The 19,401-nt window shown below is 44.2% G+C and overlaps 1 protein-coding gene across 5 annotated transcripts in view; it reads left to right on the top strand.

The window, feature by feature from the left end:
- The first annotated feature begins 1,208 nt into the window (after nt 1-1,208).
- LOC110499738 (LIM domain only protein 3) overlaps nt 1,209-19,401 on the top strand; it is a 121,676-nt gene continuing 103,483 nt past the window's right edge. The window contains exons 1-2 of one of the 5 annotated variants that reach the window (XM_036956696.1): nt 1,209-1,778; nt 13,102-13,315. In XM_036956696.1, coding sequence (XP_036812591.1) covers nt 1,757-1,778; nt 13,102-13,315 — 236 coding nt within the window. In that variant the 5' untranslated portion in view covers nt 1,209-1,756. Of the gene's footprint in view, nt 1,779-2,945; nt 3,068-5,352; nt 5,770-6,895; nt 7,366-12,404; nt 12,462-13,101; nt 13,316-19,401 lie in introns of those variants that run through there. The other 4 variants (XM_036956697.1, XM_036956698.1, XM_036956694.1 and 1 more) reach the window with 4 other exon arrangements.

Raw genomic sequence — 19,401 nt, 5'->3', positions numbered from 1 at the left:
CTTCCCTGACGGTGCTGCCTGTCAGCTTCTTGGAGGAGGAGAGGAGGGAGCTGTGAGGACTGTGTTGCTAACTAGGGACCAGCGAGAGGCGGGAAGAGAGGAGGCACGAGCTGCTTAAATAAGAGCTGGTAGACACGCGCGCCGGATCACGTCTCCTGTTTTTCAAACTACCAGGGAAGGAAGGAAAGGAAAAGAGAGGGAAGAAACTACCAGGGAAGGAAGAGAGAGGGAGGAAACTACCAGGAAAGGAAGAGAGAGGGAGGAAACTACCAGGGAAGGAAGAGAGAGGGAGGAAACTACCAGGAAAGGAAGAGAGAGGGAGGAAACTATCAGGGAAGGAAGGAAAGGAAGAGAGAGAGAGGAAACTATCAGGGAAGGAAGGAAAGGAAGAGAGAGAGGGAAGAAACTACCAGGGAAGGAAGGAAAGGAAAAGAGAGGGGAGAAACTATCAGGGAAGGAAGGAAAGGAAGAGAGAGGGGAGAAACTACCAGGAAAGGAAGAGAGAGGGAGGAAACTATCAGGGAAGGAAGGAAAGGAAGAGGGAGGGAGGAAACTATCAGGGAAGGAAGGAAAGGAAGAGAGAGGGAAGAAACTATCAGGGAAGGAAGGGAAGGAAGAGAGAGAGGGAGGAAACTATCAGGGAAGGAAGGAAAGGAAGAGAGAGGGAAGAATACCAGGAAAGGAAGGAAAGGAAGAGAGAGGGAAGAAACTACCAGGAAAGGAAGAGAGAGGGAGGAAACTATCAGGGAAGGAAGGAAAGGAAGAGGGAGGGAGGAAACTATCAGGGAAGGAAGGAAAGGAAGAGAGAGAGGGAAGAAACTACCAGGGAAGGAAGGGAAGGAAGAGAGAGAGAGGGAGGAAACTATCAGGGAAGGAAGGAAAGGAAGAGGGAGGGAGGAAACTATCAGGGAAGGAAGGAAAGGAAGAGAGAGGGAAGAAACTATCAGGGAAGGAAGGGAAGGAAGAGAGAGAGAGGGAGGAAACTATCAGGGAAGGAAGGAAAGGAAGAGAGAGGGAAGAATACCAGGAAAGGAAGGAAAGGAAGAGAGAGGGAAGAAACTACCAGGAAAGGAAGAGAGAGGGAGGAAACTATCAGGGAAGGAAGGAAAGGAAGAGAGAGGGAGGAAACTATCAGGGAAGGAAGAGAGAGGGAAGAAACTATCAGGGAAGGAAGGAAAGGAAGAGAGAGGGAAGAAACTATCAGGGAAGGAAGAGAGAGGGAGGAAACTATCAGGGAAGGAAGAGAGAGGGAGGAAACTATCAGGGAAGGAAGGAAAGGAAAAGAGAGGGAATAGAAGAAACAGACATTGCGAGATAAAACAAAGAGAGAAGAGAAGAACCGTGGAGACAGAGAGAGTGAGACCAGGGAGGACGACAGAGAGAGAGACCAGGGAGGACGACAGAGAAAGAGAGCGACCAGGGAGGACGACAGAGAGAGGGGGAGAGAGAGCGCAAGGGAGTTGAGTTGAGACAGGTGGTGCTTTTTCATCCAAGCCGCTGTGAAAAGAGGGGCGGCTATTGGCTACAATTGTGCCAACAACTCGCAGCATCAAGGACAACTTTTTCCCTCGTAGGCTACAGTGGGTTTTTTTTTTTGCGCTACTTCTTACTCACGCACTCAGCCTTTTTAACAGAACAGGCTAAGTATAAAGGACTATACAAATAGTGGACACGTTTTGTTTTCAATGTAACACTCAACAGAAAACAGGCAAGAGATTAAACTGCCAACCTTCGACTGGTAATATTTTTTTTACGCATGAGCATCCCTCTGAAAGAAGGTAGGTGATTTATGTTGTTGTGTGGTGATGCTGTTGGATTGGGGAGGGATGGGGGGGGGGGGGCAGTAGTCACTGCTGCATGTCCGAGATTTATATAGCAGGTGGAGATGTTTGGAAATAAGGCTTAAGTTAATGCCGTCGCTGGAAATCAATGGGTTTGTAGGATATTAACAGGACAGTTAAGCTGATGGTAAGAGCAACGGGGGAAAAATATCGTTTTACTTTAATCCTGCCGGTGAAAAGATTTCCTCTCCGTAGCGCGGTAATCGTGCACCTCATTCAGTCCCGGTAGAAAGAGCATCTGTATCCCAGGCTGCTGTAACGCTTCCCGGTTGGACGGGTGGGCTTTCGGTTGGACGGGTGGGCTTTCGTGCCTCTCTGCTGCCGCCGTTATATTTCACCACTGGAGGGTGTGTGTGTGTGTGTGTGTGTGTGTGTGTGTGTGTGTGTGTGTGTGTGTGTGTGTGTGTGTGTGTGTGTGTGTGTGTGTGTGTGTGTGTGTGTGTGTGTGTGTGTGTGTGTGTGTGTGAGAGAGAGAGAGAAAGAGAGAGCGATAGAGTTAGAGAGAGAGATGGGTTTGTGGAGGCTAGGAAATAACACGCTGTTATTCGAGCCCGTTTTGTAAAGACGTGTGTCTCCTCAGAGAGATTTGGCGCGACACCGTTTTTCACCGGATTAGGGGCTACTTTACCCACATAACCCCCTGTCATCCCATAACAATGTAACGTCTGTCAAGATCTCTCTTCTTTGTATATGTGATGCCATTTTGTCTCTCATCCTATTCCTTGATATTCTGAGCGAATAATTGGCGTGATTATGCGGCGGATGAAGGAGGGAATGTGGGGGAGGTGTAAAGGCTACAATGAGAGCAATAGGTGGTTGTGTTCTGTCTTCATCTCTCTCTCTCTTTCTCTCTCCATCTCTCTCAATATTTCTCTCTCTCACTCACTCTCCACCTCTCTCTCTTTCTCTCTCTCTTCATCTCTCTCTCTCTCTCTCTTTCTCTCTCCATCTCTCTCAATATTTCTCTCTCACTCTCCACCTCTCTCTCTTCATCTCTCTCTCTCTCTCTTTCTCTCTCTCTTTCTCTCTCCATCTCTCTCAATATTTCTTCTCTCTCACTCACTCTCCATCTATCACCTCTCTCACTCTTTTTTTTTCTTCTCTCTCTCTCTCTTCATATTTTTCCTTCGACCCTCTTACACGGATGGACTAAAACGACTCCCTGCTTTAAATTGGCTGATTATGAAGATAGGACCGCTTTGAAATAATTCAATCCATGACAAAAGGTAATTATAGGCAGGTAATACCCTGTCAGTTTTAATGCATCCCCATCACTTTAACTACCGAGGAGCTTTTTATGACCGTCTCATTACCGACCAGCCTTTTAGGCTGCATCCCAAACAGCCTCCTGTCCCCTTTCGACCATGAGGGCCCAGGCCCTGGTCACTGGTAGTGTGCACCAATAGGGAATTAGGGTGCCATTTGGGAAGTATACTGTAGACTGAGCATGACTGGCGTGCCCCTGCATGTTGACTTCTTTACCTCTACCTCTGTGTGTCTCTCTCTTCCACTCTCTTTCTCTGTCTCTGTGTGTCTCTCTCTTTCTCTTTCTCTGTGTGTCTCTCCCTCTCTCTTTCTCTGTGTCTCTCTATACCACTCTCTTTCTCTGTGTGTCTATCTCCCTCTCTCTTTCTCTGTGTCTCTCTCTCTCTCTTTCTCTGTGTGTCTCTCCCTACCTCTCTCTTTCTCTGTGTCTCTCCCTACCTCCCCCTCTCTCTTTCTCTGTCTCTCCCTACCTCCCCCTCTCTCTTTCTCTGTGTCTCTCCCTACCTCTCCCTCTCTCTTTCTCTGTGTCTCTCTCTCTCTACCTCTCCCTTTCTCTCTGTGTGTCTCTCTCTTTCTCTGTCTCTCTCTCTTTCTCTCTTTCTCTGAGTGTCTCTCTCTACCACTCTCTTTCTCTGTGTCTCTCTCTACCACTTTCTTTCTCTGTGTCTCTCTCTACCACTTTCTTTCTCTGTGTCTCGCTCTACCACTCTCTTTCTCTGTGTCTCTCTCTACCACTTTCTTTCTCTGTGTCTCTCTCTACCACTCTCTTTCTCTGTGTCTCTCTCTACCACTTTCTTTCTCTCTCCCTCTATCTCTCTTTCTCTCTCTCTCTATCTCTCTCCCTCTATCTTTCTCTCTCCCTCTATCTCTCTCCCTCTATCTCTCTTTCTCTCTCCCTCTATCTCTCTTTCTCTCTCCCTCTATCTCTCTATCTCTCTCCCTCTATCTCTCTATCTCTCTCCCTCTATCTCTCTATCTCTCTCCCTCTATCTCTCTTTCAGGCTCCCTCTACCTCTCTCTCTCTCGATCTTGTTCTCTCTCTCTTCATCCATCTGTCTCTCTCCTCTTTCTCTGTCTTTATCTCTATTTCTTCACCTCTCTCTCTCTCTCTCTCTCTCCCTCTCTCTGTGTTTTCAGTTTCTATGTGGTGTGGCCTCTGATATGACAATTTCCCCTCTTATAACTGTCATTTCTATTAAAGGGAACTTGAACTTCCACTTTTCAATCAATCCTCGTCTGGAGGCTGTGCGTAACGTTCTTTATTATAGCAGGAAGAAAAGGGGAATAATCTAGTATGTTAGACATTAACTTAACCCTACTAATTAGATTAGTCTCTCTAGATGTTAATTTAGCTATATTGTTCTTGTGCACTGGCTATCTGCTATATCACACTATTTATTTGATCCTTTATTTAACTAGGCAAGTCAATTAATTAAGAACAAATTATTATTTATAATGACGGCCTAGGAACAGTGGGTTAACTGCCTTGTTCAGGGGCAGAACGACAGATTTTTACCTTGTCAGCTCGGGGGATCCAATCTAGCACCCTCTCGGTTACTGGCCCAAAATACCCACTAGGCTACCTGCCATATTGCATTGGACATACCATATAATTAGTATGGATGTCTTGACATGGACAGAGATTGATTCACACGGTTTGTAAAAATGGGATAGTGATCGCTCTGCTCGGGCTTCACCTCGCGTCACCCCTCACCATAGACGGACGCGTGGAACCAACTGAGGTGATTTCAATAACGCATAATGATAAATACTAACAAATAGCTTGTTCATAAATACTGTTTAAACCTCCAACTCCATTAGCTGTGATATAAATCACATTCAGTGTCCAGAAGAGAGCGGGAGCTGATACACCAATTTCATTTCATACTGTGATTTCCTACGCGTGATAATCTCTGTAGGAGTGTTGGCTGCGTGGACTGTTTTCTGTCATTGTTTCACTGTACAGATAATCACACATCACAGAGATACAGTAAAAACATGACTCCGCTGTGTGGGGGAGAAAAAAAAGCTGAAAACTGCGTCCCCCCCTCCCTTTACTCTGCTTTAAAATAATGTTTGAGAGGAAAGTGAGGGAGGGGAGCACGCGCCCACACGCATGCGTCCCCCCCCGTTACTCTGCGAGGTGTCGGTAATAAGTGAATGAATGACCTTATCGTTGTCGTGGTGTGATTGTCTCTGGTGGTGGTGAGGGATTGGGGCTTTGTAGATAATAAAGCTTCACTGTTTCTCCTCTCTCAGTCTCACTCACTGATGCGCGGGAAGTGACCCTCAGCCAGAGAGGAGGTGATATAGCCTCGACTACCGACGCAGCTCTGCTCGGCGCTCGGCAGCGGATATACAGTGAACAAAACACCTGTAGTCTTTTTGTTTGTTTGTTTGTTTGTTGTTGTCTGTACCCAACGGCCTCTTCTCGGTTCGTTCGTGATCTGATGATCCATGAGGACCTGATTATTTCAAGACTGCTGAACATCACTCCAATCTCTAGTCCGTCGCGTCGCCATGTCAGTTTGGTGAACTTTACGCAAACGAGAGGATATATATATATATATATATATATATATATACAGCTGGAGTGTTGAAGGGCGGGGGTGCCTGATCTGAAGTTAGCCGTCTGTTCTGCGTAACTCGGGCTTTTAGAAAGGTGAGTTGAGGAGGAAGTATTTTAATAACATATTAGATTTGGATTCTATTCACTTTTTTCCATTCTATATAAATCCGTCGATGACGCACCCGGACGAAAGTGAGTTACTGATTCCTCATTGTTCTTAGTTATATTTTAACCGTGATTCTACATCTGTATTGCTTTCTGTTTGGGGTTTTTAGGCTGGGGGTTTCTGTACAGCACTTTGTGACATCAGCTGATTGATATTGTTCTAGTCTAATTAAATGACGATCTGCCTCTATCCGGTAATGACCTGTTTGTTTCTTGATGATCTTTGTTTTTTTTTTGGTAACGTTTCCTCACTATAAAGCCATGTTGTGGATTTCAGATGTGTGCTTTCGGGACGTGGCACCCTTTTTCAGGTGTGTCTTTCCAATGAGGTGATGGCCATTATGGTCTACCTTTTTAAAAAAGATAATGAAATAATCTAGATGTTTTTCTTTTAGCTCGACATATGGAAGGACTGTTGTAATATGGACCGATTGTTCTGAAATGTAAACAACGTGGAAAAAAAGGCATTTGGGATTTATTTGATTTGATGAATCTTTCTGAAATATGTCGGACAGATGCCACTGGATTCTCTTGGTCATGCTGGTCTGAAATAGCCTCAGACTCTCATTACTAGTAGGGTTCTGTATGTGCACTGAAAAACTACATCCCGCTGAGAAATAAAGGGTTTAGCAGAGATCCCCAACTGGCGGCCTGCGGGCCGAATTTGGCCCGGGTAGTGATTTTTATTTCCCCCTCTCATAAAATTTTTCTAAACAATTGTTGGACATAAATGACACACAAAAAAAGCCACCAGGAAATTAGCTCCAAGTCATTTTAATTTAGTAAATCTGTTCCAAAGTATTCCCATGTAAAATAGAGAGAGCGAGAGATATCTGATCTATACAATTGTAAGGTTTGATTTTTCATTTTATTTTGACAAATGCTTTAATCTGTTTTGGGTTTTCTTGCTGTCAATTTACAGTCTACAAATGATTTGTAATTATATGTCGGCTCCCTGATCATCAGCAAGACAACATCGTCCTGTGGCTGAATGTAGTTGATGATCCCTGGGGTATAGACTGGCAGTACGAACGCAGAGCACGATGGGTTTATGTTAGGAGATTAGGGCGCCGCGAAGGGGGGAAGCATATGCCTTTGTCATCTGCTGTCATTTTGTTCGCTGCCTGTCACTCGCCAAGCACCCTGCGACTGTGTGCTGTGTGCTGCCTGGACGATTTCATTTCATAGTCGAGCACTGTTGTGACAAACGCGGTTTTACATCACCGTGTGGCGCTGGGTGATAGCGGACCCGTGATTCTCTCTCTCTCGCGCTCCTTTTTTTTCCCCATTCTGTGTTTGTGCGCGCGGACGAGGTGGGATTGTTACACATAACAAAAGATAGCCACCCTCGGTGAGAAAACGGAACGTGCGTGCATACAGCTGGCTGATTGCTCACTTGGCCATAGAGAGATAATCCATCCATCGGGTGAATTTAGGATTCTGGGTTCGGACGGATCTCTTGTTGCATGGTGGTTCGGGCTCCCGACGAGGGTCAACAAATGCAGAAAGGGGAGAAAAGTTTCGGTAAGAGACAGAGGTTTCTTTGCGTTATATTGTTCTGCGGCCAGGTTTGGGTTGTGTTTTGTAAATGCGTGGCTCTGTGCCGTTATTCATTGTTGTGATGAATGTGTGATGCGCGGAGCCGAGAAGTTAAAACAATGTTTCAGTCTATCTGATTATTATCGTGTAGTCGTCCTGCATGCGGAGTCTTATCTATCCGCGCTGCAGCAAAATTGCCTGTTCACTGTTTAGTCTATCTAATCTAATCAGTCAATAGAGATTGATAGGAGAAGAAGAAAAAAAACATTAACAAAAAATACATTTACAATGTAACACATCGTTTTGAAAGGCTACGAATTTACCATCCCATCTCTCTCTCTCTCTCTCTTCTCTTCCTGTTCTCTGTGTGTGTTTTTTATTTATTCTGTCGTCGTGTTGTGAGCTGCATCAACAACAACAAAAAAAGGATTTCTCCTTTAGCAGCCTTTTACCGAGCACTCTGCTGCCATGACAACCGTAATTAAACCGATAACCGGGTGAAAATGTCACAGCATCTCGGTGTCGCGCAGCAGTGATGCAGTTGAAAAAAGGGGGGGAATGAAATTGGCTCTTTGCTGTTTGCTCTCTCTCTCTCTCTCTCGTCGCCTCGGCGTGTCAGGCAGCAGATAACATTTTACCTCCGGTTATTGTTGTTGTTGTTGTTGTTGTTGTTATTTGGGGGGGGGGGGGGGGGGGGGGTATACTGTGACACACAGGAATAGGTTACCGTAGTCTATGTGATTGGGAATGTGCCATTAGTCTCTCTGTCCTACAAGGACAAGAGGCAGAGGAGGCAATGCTACAGCAGCCGAATGATTGAGTCTACACCCACTGGGCACAGACGTTAATTCACCGTCTATTCCACGTCGGTTCAACGGTCGTTTTTTTTTTTATAGAAATGACGTGGAAACAACTGAAAATAAAAATTAAAAAAATTAAAAAGTGTGTGTTAAAAGTGGGTAGTCTATAGAAATAAACAAATACATTTAGGTCTCAGAAAGCAGCTGTAATTTCCTTCCGTTTATGGAAAATTGATATTCTGTTCGACGCTTCCCCTTTGGCAGTTGTTGGAAAATCTACGTGGCCCCCCCAAAAACTTGCAGCTTTCCCAACGGCATTTTAACAGCGCTTCTGTTGCTTTGAGAGAGTCATCATGTGGGGAATCAATTCCAACGGGGTCCTAAACCTATGAGGAGAGGAGACCTGGGAGTCAAAACTCTTACTTCTCTAAACCTATGAGGAGGGGAGACCAGGGAGTCAAACCTCTTACTTCTCTAAACCTATGAGGAGAGGAGGGGAGACCAGGGAGTCAAACCTCTTACTTCTCTAAACCTATGAGGAGGTGAGACCAGGGAGTCAAACCTCTTACTTCTCTAAACCTATGAGGAGAGGAGACCAGGGAGTCAAAACTCTTACTTCTCTAAACCTATGAGGAGAGGAGACCAGGGAGTCAAACCTCTTACTTCTCTAAACCTATGAGGAGAGGAGACCAGGGAGTCAAAACTCTTACTTCTCTAAACCTATGAGGAGAGGAGACCAGGGAGTCAAACCTCTTACTTCTCTAAACCTATCAGGAGGGGAGACCAGGGAGTCAAAACTCTTACTTCTCTAAACCTATGAGGAGAGGAGACCAGGGAGTCAAACCTCTTACTTCTCTAAACCTATGAGGAGAGGAGACCAGGGAGTCAAAACTCTTACTTCTCTAAACCTATCAGGAGGGGAGGGGAGACCTGGGAGTCAAACCTCTTACTTCTCTAAACCTATGAGGAGGGGAGGGGAGACCAGGGAGTCAAACCTCTTACTTCTCTAAACCTATGAGGAGAGGAGACCAGGGAGTCAAACCTCTTACTTCTCTAAACCTATGAGGAGAGGAGACCAGGGAGTCAAAACTCTTACTTCTCTAAACCTATGAGGAGAGGAGACCAGGGAGTCAAACCTCTTACTTCTCTAAACCTATCAGGAGGGGAGACCAGGGAGTCAAAACTCTTACTTCTCTAAACTTATGAGGAGAGGAGGGGAGACCAGGGAGTCAAACCTCTTACTTCTCTAAACCTATGAGGAGGTGAGACCAGGGAGTCAAACCTCTTACTTCTCTAAACCTATGAGGAGGTGAGACCAGGGAGTCAAACTTCTCTCATCCTCTCATTATGGCGGAACCCGTTTGATGGCGTTTTCTCCCCCTCTGATAAAAAACAACAACATTCATTTGAACAGGATCTGAATGAGAGCTTTCAGGAAAAGCTCTAGTCACTATTGTTGGGGCCTAGTGGTTAGAGGCAGGTAGCCTAGTGGTTAGAGGCAGGTAGCCTAGTGGTTAGAGGCAGGTAGCCTAGTGGCTAGAGGCAGGTAGCCTAGTGGTTAGACGCAGGTAGCCTAGTGGTTAGAGGCAGGTAGCCTAGTGATTAGAGGCAGGTGGCCTAGTGGTTAGAGGCAGGTAGCCTAGTGGTTAGTGGCAGGTAGTCTAGTGGTTAGAGGCAGGGTAGCCTAGTGGTTAGAGGCAGGTAGTCTAGTGGTTAGAGGCAGGTAGCCTAGTGGTTAGAGGCAGGGTAGCCTAGTAGTTAGAGGCAGGTAGCCTAATGGTTAGAGGCAGGTAGCCTAGTGGTTAGAGGCAGGGTAGCCTAATGGTTAGAGGCAGGTAGCCTAGTGGTTAGAGGCAGGGTAGCCTAGTGGTTAGAGGCAGGTAGCCTAGTGGTTAGAGGCAGGGTAGCCTAGTGGTTAGAGGCAGGGTAGCCTAGTGGTTAGAGCGTTGGACTAGTAACCGGAATGGTTGCAAGTTCAAACCCCCAAGCTGCAAGGTTCAAATCTGTCGTTCTGCCCCTAGTCTGTCATTGAAAATAAGAATTTGTTCTTAACTGACTTGCCTAGTTAAATAAAGGTAAAATAAATAAATACATTGTGTTATGTGAGTAATGTACAGACTGGCCTGGTTATGGGAATGTGCCATTAGTCTCTCTGTCCTACAAGGACAAGAGGCAGAGGAGGCAATGCTACAGCAGCCGAAGGATTGAGCCTACACCCACTGGGCACAGACGTTAATTCAACGTCTATTCCACGTCGGTTCAACGTTGGTTTCACCGAGGCCCCCAGTGGAAGGTCTTGATAACGGAACGATAGGGTTTTTGACGCACCATTGCAATGGTTGTGTTAGCGTTGTAGTGAACAGTGTTCACACAATCAGAAAGAACATTGTCATAGACTTTCTACTTAGGGGATCATTTCACAGTAGATGAAGTAGTTTAGATTGATTGTCTGTTTTCAATAGAGTGTTGTATTTGCAGATTCTGGGTTATGGCATTGTATCACTTGTTACTATGTAATAATCCGTTTGTCAACAAGGAAACTAGGAAGCCATTTCCTCGTACAGTTTTAAGGGAACAGCGTATTGTGACATCACAGCCACAAAACACAAAAACAAATAATAGTTTGCAAACAACAAACCTTCACGGAATAACACAGTCCTTCACTCTTTACGGGAGTAACACAGTCCTTCACTCTTTATGGGAATAACACAGTCCTTCACTCTTTACGGGAATAACACAGTCCTTCACTCTTTACGGGAATAACACAGTCCTTCACTCTTTACGGGAGTAACACAGTCCTTCACTCTTTACGGGAATAACACAGTCCTTCACTCTTTACGGGAATAACACAGTCCTTCACTCTTTACGGGAGTAACACAGTCCTTCACTCTTTACGGGAATAACACAGTCCTTCACTCTTTATGGGAATAACACAGTCCTTCACCCTTTACGGGAATAACACATACATTTAACCAGTCCTTCACTCTTTACGGGAGTAACACAGTCCTTCACTCTTTACGGGAATAACACAGTCCTTCACTCTTTACGGTAGTAACACAGTCCTTCACTCTTTACGGGAATAACACAGTCCTTCACTCTTTACGGGAATAACACAGTCCTTCACTCTTTACGGGAATAACACAGTCCTTCACTCTTTACGGGAGTAACACAGTCCTTCACTCTTTACGGGAATAACACAGTCCTTCACTCTTTACGGGAATAACACAGTCCTTCACCCTTTACGGGAATAACACATACATTTAACCAGTCCTTCACTCTTTACGGGAGTAACACAGTCCTTCACTCTTTACGGGAGTAACACAGTCCTTCACTCTTTACGGGAATAACACAGTCCTTCACTCTTTACGGGAATAACACAGTCCTTCACTCTTTACGGGAGTAACACAGTCCTTCACTCTTTACGGGAATAACACAGTCCTTCACTCTTTACGGGAATAACACAGTCCTTCACTCTTTACGGGAGTAACACAGTCCTTCACTCTTTACGGGAATAACACAGTCCTTCACTCTTTACGGGAATAACACAGTCCTTCACTCTTTACGGGAATAACACAGTCCTTCACTCTTTATGGGAATAACACAGTCCTTCACTCTTTACGGGAATAACACAGTCCTTCACTCTTTACGGGAATAACACAGTCCTTCACTCTTTACGGGAATAACACAGTCCTTCACTCTTTATGGGAATAACACAGTCCTTCACTCTTTATGGGAATAACACAGTCCTTCACTCTTTACGGGAATAACACAGTCCTTCACTCTTTATGGGAATAACACAGTCCTTCACTCTTTACGGGAATAACACATACATTTAAACAGTCCTTCACTCTTTGCCTGCGAACGTGTGTGTGTGTGTGTGTGTGTGTGTGCATGCGAGCGTGTGTGTGTGCATGCCAGACAGCGTGTGTGTGTGTGTGTGTGTGTGTGTGTGCATGCGAGCGTGTGTGTGTGCATGCCAGACAGCGTGTGTGTGTGTGTGCATGCGAGCGTGTGTGTGTCTGGTAAATAGGGGGTAACAAAGGGAAGCGGGGGTGGGCTCCCCTCCTCAGGTTGGAGCTAGAATACTAATTGAGGGCTAGTATGGGCCCCCCTCGCAACCTCAACAAAGCCTCTTCACGCCTTCGTGTAGACCCCTAACAATACCCAGAAACCTGCACTACTTAGACCACTCCCTGTCCCACTAGAGAGAGAGAGAGAGAGAGAGAGAGGGAGAGAGAGAGAGGAGATTTGTAGGAATGACTTTTAGATCCATGGCTTCATGTATGTATCTTTGTGTGTGTTGTGTTAAGAATGGAAGTCTACAGGGTGTTTTTCTCTATATATTTGCTCAGAATGTCCCCCAATGTTTATCAGTGGAGCTGTTTCTCTTGACCACTATCAAGTTAGCATTTTCTGAGAACTAAGAGTTAGCATAGCATTACCTGAGCACTAACAGTTAGCGTAGCATCATCTGAGAACTAAGAGTTAGCATAGCATTATCCGAGAACTAAGAGTTAGCATAGCATTATCCGAGAACTAAGAGTTAGCATAGCATTATCTGAGAACTAAGAGTTAGCATAGCATTATCTGATCTGAGAACGAATTGTTAGCATAGCATTATCTGAGAACTAATTGTTAGCATAGCATTATCTGAGAACTAAGAGTTAGCATAGCATTATCTGAGAACTAAGAGTTAGCATAGCATTATCTGAGAACTAAGAGTTAGCATAGCATTATCTGAGAACCTAGAGTTAGCATAGCATTATCCCTGTTGGTTTTCACTGGTCTAATGTGCTCTTCTCCTCCACCCCTCCGGGCATTCAAGTGGCCACCTTCCAGCATGCGACAGAGACACTGTTCAAAGTGTTCATTGTTCATTGTTCTTCGTCGCTCTGACATCTTTCTCCTCTTCTCCTCCCAGGTATACAAATGCTCTCCGTCCAGCCGGACACCAAGCCAAAGGGCTGTGCCGGCTGCAACCGGAAGATTAAGGACCGATATCTGCTCAAGGCCCTGGATAAATACTGGCACGAGGACTGTCTCAAGTGTGCCTGCTGTGACTGCAGGCTGGGAGAGGTGGGCTCCACGCTCTATACCAAAGCCAACCTCATCCTCTGTCGGAGAGATTACCTACGGTAAGACAATACTTCTGATTACCACACTGCTGTCCTGGAAACGGTGCGTTCTATCCACACACCACCACCAATTCCACAATTCCACTCGGCTAACTTCACATTTGTTGTTCTAGCATCTTTGGCACAACGAAGTAGAGACCTGGTTAGCTACCTTTATACTTATCCCAGTGAAGTAGAGACCTGATTAGCTACCCTTAGATTAATCAAAATGATGTAGAGACCTGGTTAGCTACCTTTTAGATTAATCACAGTGAAGTAGAGACCTGGTTAGCTACCCTTAGATTAATCAAAGTGATGTAGAGACCTGGTTAGCTACCTTTAGATTAATCACAGTGAAGTAGAGACCTGGTTAGCTACCTTAAGATTAATCACAGTGAAGTAGAGACCTGATTAGCTACCTTTAGATTAATCACAGTGAAGTAGAGACCTGATTAGCTACCTTTAGATTAATCACAGTGAAGTAGAGACCTGATTAGCTACCTTTAGATTAATCACAGTGAAGTAGAGACCTGATTAGCTACCTTTAGATTAATCACAGTGAAGTAGAGACCTGGTTAGTTACCATTAGATTCATCCCAGTGAGGTAGAGACCTGATTAGCTACCTTTAGATTAATCACAGTGAAGTAGAGACCTGATTAGCTACCTTTAGATTAATCACAGTGAAGTAGAGACCTGGTTAGCTACCTTTAGATTAATCACAGTGAAGTAGAGACCTGGTTAGCTACCTTTAGATTAATCACAGTGAAGTAGAGACCTGATTAGCTACCTTTAGATTAATCACAGTGAAGTAGAGACCTGGTTAGCTGCCCTTAGATGAATCCTTTTACAGTACCTGTTTCCTTGTTGTGTTATAGATGTTAGAGGGGTTAGGGGGTGTTAAGTTAGAGTTGTAATTGGGGTTAGGGGGTGTTAAGTTAGAGTTGTAATTGGGGTTAGGGGGTGCCGCTGCTATATGTTGAGGCCAGAAAAGCGGTTCTTTATAATCCTCCCAACGTTTAAATCTGCCTTCAATGACTTCCTCTCGGCTTCAATGGAGGTGTTGAAACGAGGAGGGGACGTTGTTCAGTTGAGGACCACCCTGTATTCCCGTCTCCCTGAAGGGACCCCAGCTCCAACCCAGCTGTATGCTAGAGGCCTACCTGCTGTGCTACAGCCAGCTGCCCCCCTTTAAAACTGTTAAATAGAGACAGAGGTGTGTGTGTGTGTGTGTGTGTGCGTGTGTGTGTGTGTGTGTGTGTGTGTGTGTGTGTGTGTGTGTGTGTGTGAAGGTTAACAGTAGCTCCGGTACTGTAGTCTCTGTGTAAGGACTTTTGCTTTGTGACTAGTCTGTGGTTTAAAGAGAGCTGAAATTATAGCTCTGTAGCTCCTAGTTTAACACTTCTTTGGGATCGGTGTCCCGGCCACGGGACGGTTGAGCTAACGTAGGCTAATGCGATTAGCATGAGGTTGTAAGTAACAAGAACATTTCCCAGGACATAGACATGTCTGATATTGGCAGAAAACTTAAATCATTTTTCATCTAAATGCACTGTCCAATTTACAGTAGCTATTACTGTGAAATTATACCATGCTATTGTTTGAGGAGATTGCACAATGTTGAACATGAAAAGTAATTAATGAACAAATTAGGCACATTTGGGCAGTCTTGATACAACATTTTGAACAGAACTGCAATGGTTCTTTATATCAGTCTAAAACTTTGCACATACACTGCTGCCATCTAGTGGCCAAGATCTAAATAGCACCTGGGCTGGAATAATGCATTATGGCCTTTCTCTTGCATTTCAAAGATGCCGGTACCAAAAAAATACAAAAGAACGGTTTATTTTTTCTTTGTATTCTCTTTCACCAGATCTATTGTGTTTTATTCTCCTACATTCCTTTCACATGTCCACTAACTTCAAAGTGTTTCCTTTCCAAGAATATGCATATCCTTGCTTCATGTCCTGAGCTACAGGCAGTTAGATTTGGGTGTGTCATTTTAGGCGAAAATGGGAAAAAAAGTGACGGATCCTTAATTAAAGACATCTGAAACATCAGCCCTGTAGCTCCTAGTTTAAATAGAGGTGAAACTATAGATCTGTAGCTCCTAGGTTAAAGACAGGTGAAACATTAGCCCTGTAGCTCCTAGTTTAAATAGAGGTGAAACATTAGCCCTGTAGCGCCTAGTTTAAATAGAGGTGAAACATTAGCCCTGTAGCTCCTAGTTTAAATAGAGGTGAAACATTAGCCCTGTAGCTCCTAGGTTAAAGACAGGTGAAACATTAGCCCTGTAGCTCCTAGTTTAAATAGAGGTGAAACTATAGATCTGTAGCTCCTAGTTTAAAGACAGGTGAAACTATAGATCTGTAGCTCCTAGGTTAAAGACAGGTGAAACTATAGATCTGTAGCTCCTAGGTTAAAGACAGGTGAAACTATAGCCCTGTAGCTCCTAGGTTAAAGACAGGTGAAACTATAGCCCTGTATCTCCTAGGTTAAAGACAGGTGAAACTATAGCCCTGTAGCTCCAAGTTTAAAGACAGGTGAAACTATAGATCTGTAGCTCCTAGGTTAAAGACAGGTGAAACTATAGCCCTGTATCTCCTAGGTTAAAGACAGGTGAAACTATAGATCTGTAGCTCCTAGTTTAAAGACAGGTGAAACTATAGATCTGTATTTCCTAGGTTAAAGACAGGTGAAACTATAGCCCTGTATCTCCTAGGTTAAAGACAGGTGAAACTATAGCTCTGTAGCTCCTAGGTTAAAGACAGGTGAAACTATAGATCTGTATCTCCTAGGTTAAAGACAGGTGAAACTATAGCCCTGTATCTCCTAGGTTAAAGACAGGTGAAACTATAGATCTGTAGCTCCTAGTTTAAAGACAGGTGAAACTATAGCCCTGTATCTCCTAGGTTAAAGACAGGTGAAACTATAGCCCTGTATCTCCTAGGTTAAAGACAAATTAGGCACATTTGGGCAGTCTTGATACAACATTTTGAACAGAACTGCAATGGTTCTTTATATCAGTCTAAAACTTTGCACATACACTGCTGCCATCTAGTGGCCAAGATCTAAATAGCACCTGGGCTGGAATAATGCATTATGGCCTTTCTCTTGCATTTCAAAGATGCCGGTACCAAAAAAATACAAAAGAACGGTTTATTTTTTCTTTGTATTCTCTTTCACCAGATCTATTGTGTTTTATTCTCCTACATTCCTTTCACATGTCCACTAACTTCAAAGTGTTTCCTTTCCAAGAATATGCATATCCTTGCTTCATGTCCTGAGCTACAGGCAGTTAGATTTGGGTGTGTCATTTTAGGCGAAAATGGGAAAAAAAGTGACGGATCCTTAATTAAAGACATCTGAAACATCAGCCCTGTAGCTCCTAGTTTAAATAGAGGTGAAACTATAGATCTGTAGCTCCTAGGTTAAAGACAGGTGAAACATTAGCCCTGTAGCTCCTAGTTTAAATAGAGGTGAAACATTAGCCCTGTAGCGCCTAGTTTAAATAGAGGTGAAACATTAGCCCTGTAGCTCCTAGTTTAAATAGAGGTGAAACATTAGCCCTGTAGCTCCTAGGTTAAAGACAGGTGAAACATTAGCCCTGTAGCTCCTAGTTTAAATAGAGGTGAAACTATAGATCTGTAGCTCCTAGTTTAAAGACAGGTGAAACTATAGATCTGTAGCTCCTAGGTTAAAGACAGGTGAAACTATAGATCTGTAGCTCCTAGGTTAAAGACAGGTGAAACTATAGCCCTGTAGCTCCTAGGTTAAAGACAGGTGAAACTATAGCCCTGTATCTCCTAGGTTAAAGACAGGTGAAACTATAGCCCTGTAGCTCCAAGTTTAAAGACAGGTGAAACTATAGATCTGTAGCTCCTAGGTTAAAGACAGGTGAAACTATAGCCCTGTATCTCCTAGGTTAAAGACAGGTGAAACTATAGATCTGTAGCTCCTAGTTTAAAGACAGGTGAAACTATAGATCTGTATTTCCTAGGTTAAAGACAGGTGAAACTATAGCCCTGTATCTCCTAGGTTAAAGACAGGTGAAACTATAGCTCTGTAGCTCCTAAGTTAAAGACAGGTGAAACTATAGATCTGTATCTCCTAGGTTAAAGACAGGTGAAACTATAGCCCTGTATCTCCTAGGTTAAAGACAGGTGAAACTATAGATCTGTAGCTCCTAGTTTAAAGACAGGTGAAACTATAGCCCTGTATCTCCTAGGTTAAAGACAGGTGAAACTATAGCCCTGTATCTCCTAGGTTAAAGACAGGTGAAACTATAGATCTGTAGCTCCTAGTTTAAAGACAGGTGAAACTATAGCCCTGTATCTCCTAGGTTAAAGACAGGTGAAACTATAGATCTGTAACTCCTAGGTTAAAGACAGGTGAAACTATAGATCTGTAGCTCCTAGTTTAAAGACAGGTGAAACTATAGATCTGTATCTCCTAGGTTAAAGACAGGTGAAACTATAGATCTGTAGCTCCTAGTTTAAAGACAGGTGAAACTATAGATCTGTATCTCCTAGGTTAAAGACAGGTGAAACTATAGCCCTGTATCTCCTAGGTTAAAGACAGGTGAAACATTAGCCCTGTAACTCCTAGGTTAAAGACAGGTGAAACTATAGATCTGTAGCTCCTAGGTTAAAGACAGGTGAAACATTAGCCCTGTAACTCCTAGGTTAAAGACAGGTGAAACATTAGCCCTGTAGCTCCTAGGTTAAAGACAGGTGAAACTATAGATCTGTAGCTCCTAGGTTAAAGACAGGTGAAACTATAGATCTGTAGCTCCTAGTTTAAAGACAGGTGAAACATTAGCCCTGTAGCTCCTAGGTTAAAGACAGGTGAAACTATAGATCTGTAGCTCCTAGTTTAAAGACAGGTGAAACATTAGCCCTGTAGCTCCTAGGTTAAAGACAGGTGAAACTATAGATCTGTATCTCTTGAAAAGGATACTTTGGGGATTTTGGCATTGAGGTCCTTTATCTACACCCCCAGAGTCAGATGAACTCGTGGACACTATCTCTATGTCTCTATGTGCAGTTTAAGGGAAGTTGCTAACGAGCACCAGTGCTATAGCGAACTAGTGTTACCGTCGCGGTTAGCATTGGCTCGCGAATCTACCTCTGTAACTTCCTTCACACTGGACACAGAGACATAAAAATGGTGTCCACTAGTTCATCTGGCTCAGGGGAAGTAGATAAAGGACCTCAATGTCCCAGGACATCATGTATGTAACATGGGGTTTGTCTCAGGACATCATGTATGTAACATGGGGTTTGTCTCAGGACAACATGTATGTAACATGTATGTTTAGTGAGCTCATCAGGCTATCTCAGAGGTGCGACAGGTTCATAAGCAGCGCTAGCTCGGCGCCGTTTGCATTGAAAGCAAAGCAGAGCGACACAGTCCATTTCATTCCTGCATCGGGGATGAGAGAGAGAGGGGGGGAGGGGCTTGTCTTTTAAAGCTGCGGAACACAAAACGGGCTTTGGGGAGTCACTCTCGTGAAGTCCTGCCTGAAGGGGCTATGACACAGATTGTCTTCCAGGAAGTAAGGCCCCTTAACTAGGTCTTTCCTTCAGTCCGCTCTGCACAGGACTCTGTGAAACACAGAGCAGAGAGAAACGCTTTAGCAGGTGTACTGTATGTCCTGGGATGGCATTAGGACACGTATCTGGTGCTGTGAAACACAGAGCAGAGAGAAACCTTTTAGCAGGTGTACTGTATGTCCTGGGATGGCATTTGGACACGTATCTGGTGCTGTGAAACACAGAGCAGAGAGAAACCTTTTAGCAGGTGTACTGTATGTCCTGGGATGGCATTTGGACACATATCTGGTGCTGTTTTCAGCCTCGGAAACACGTTGTTTACCTGTTTACCCATAGAGATACAGACCGTCACAACAGATCCTTTAAATACCCGTAGAGATACAGACCCATAGAGATACAGACCCATAGAGATACAGACCCGTAGAGATACAGACCCATAGAGATACAGACCGTCACAACAGATCATTTAAATACCCGTAGAGATACAGACCCATAGAGATACAGACCCATAGAGATACAGACCCATAGAGATACAGACCCATAGAGATACA

The sequence above is a fragment of the Oncorhynchus mykiss genome, chromosome 21 (assembly GCF_013265735.2).
Source record: "Oncorhynchus mykiss isolate Arlee chromosome 21, USDA_OmykA_1.1, whole genome shotgun sequence".
Classification (NCBI taxonomy): Eukaryota; Metazoa; Chordata; class Actinopteri; order Salmoniformes; family Salmonidae; genus Oncorhynchus; species Oncorhynchus mykiss.
This window is presented reverse-complemented; position numbering and strand designations above follow the sequence as displayed.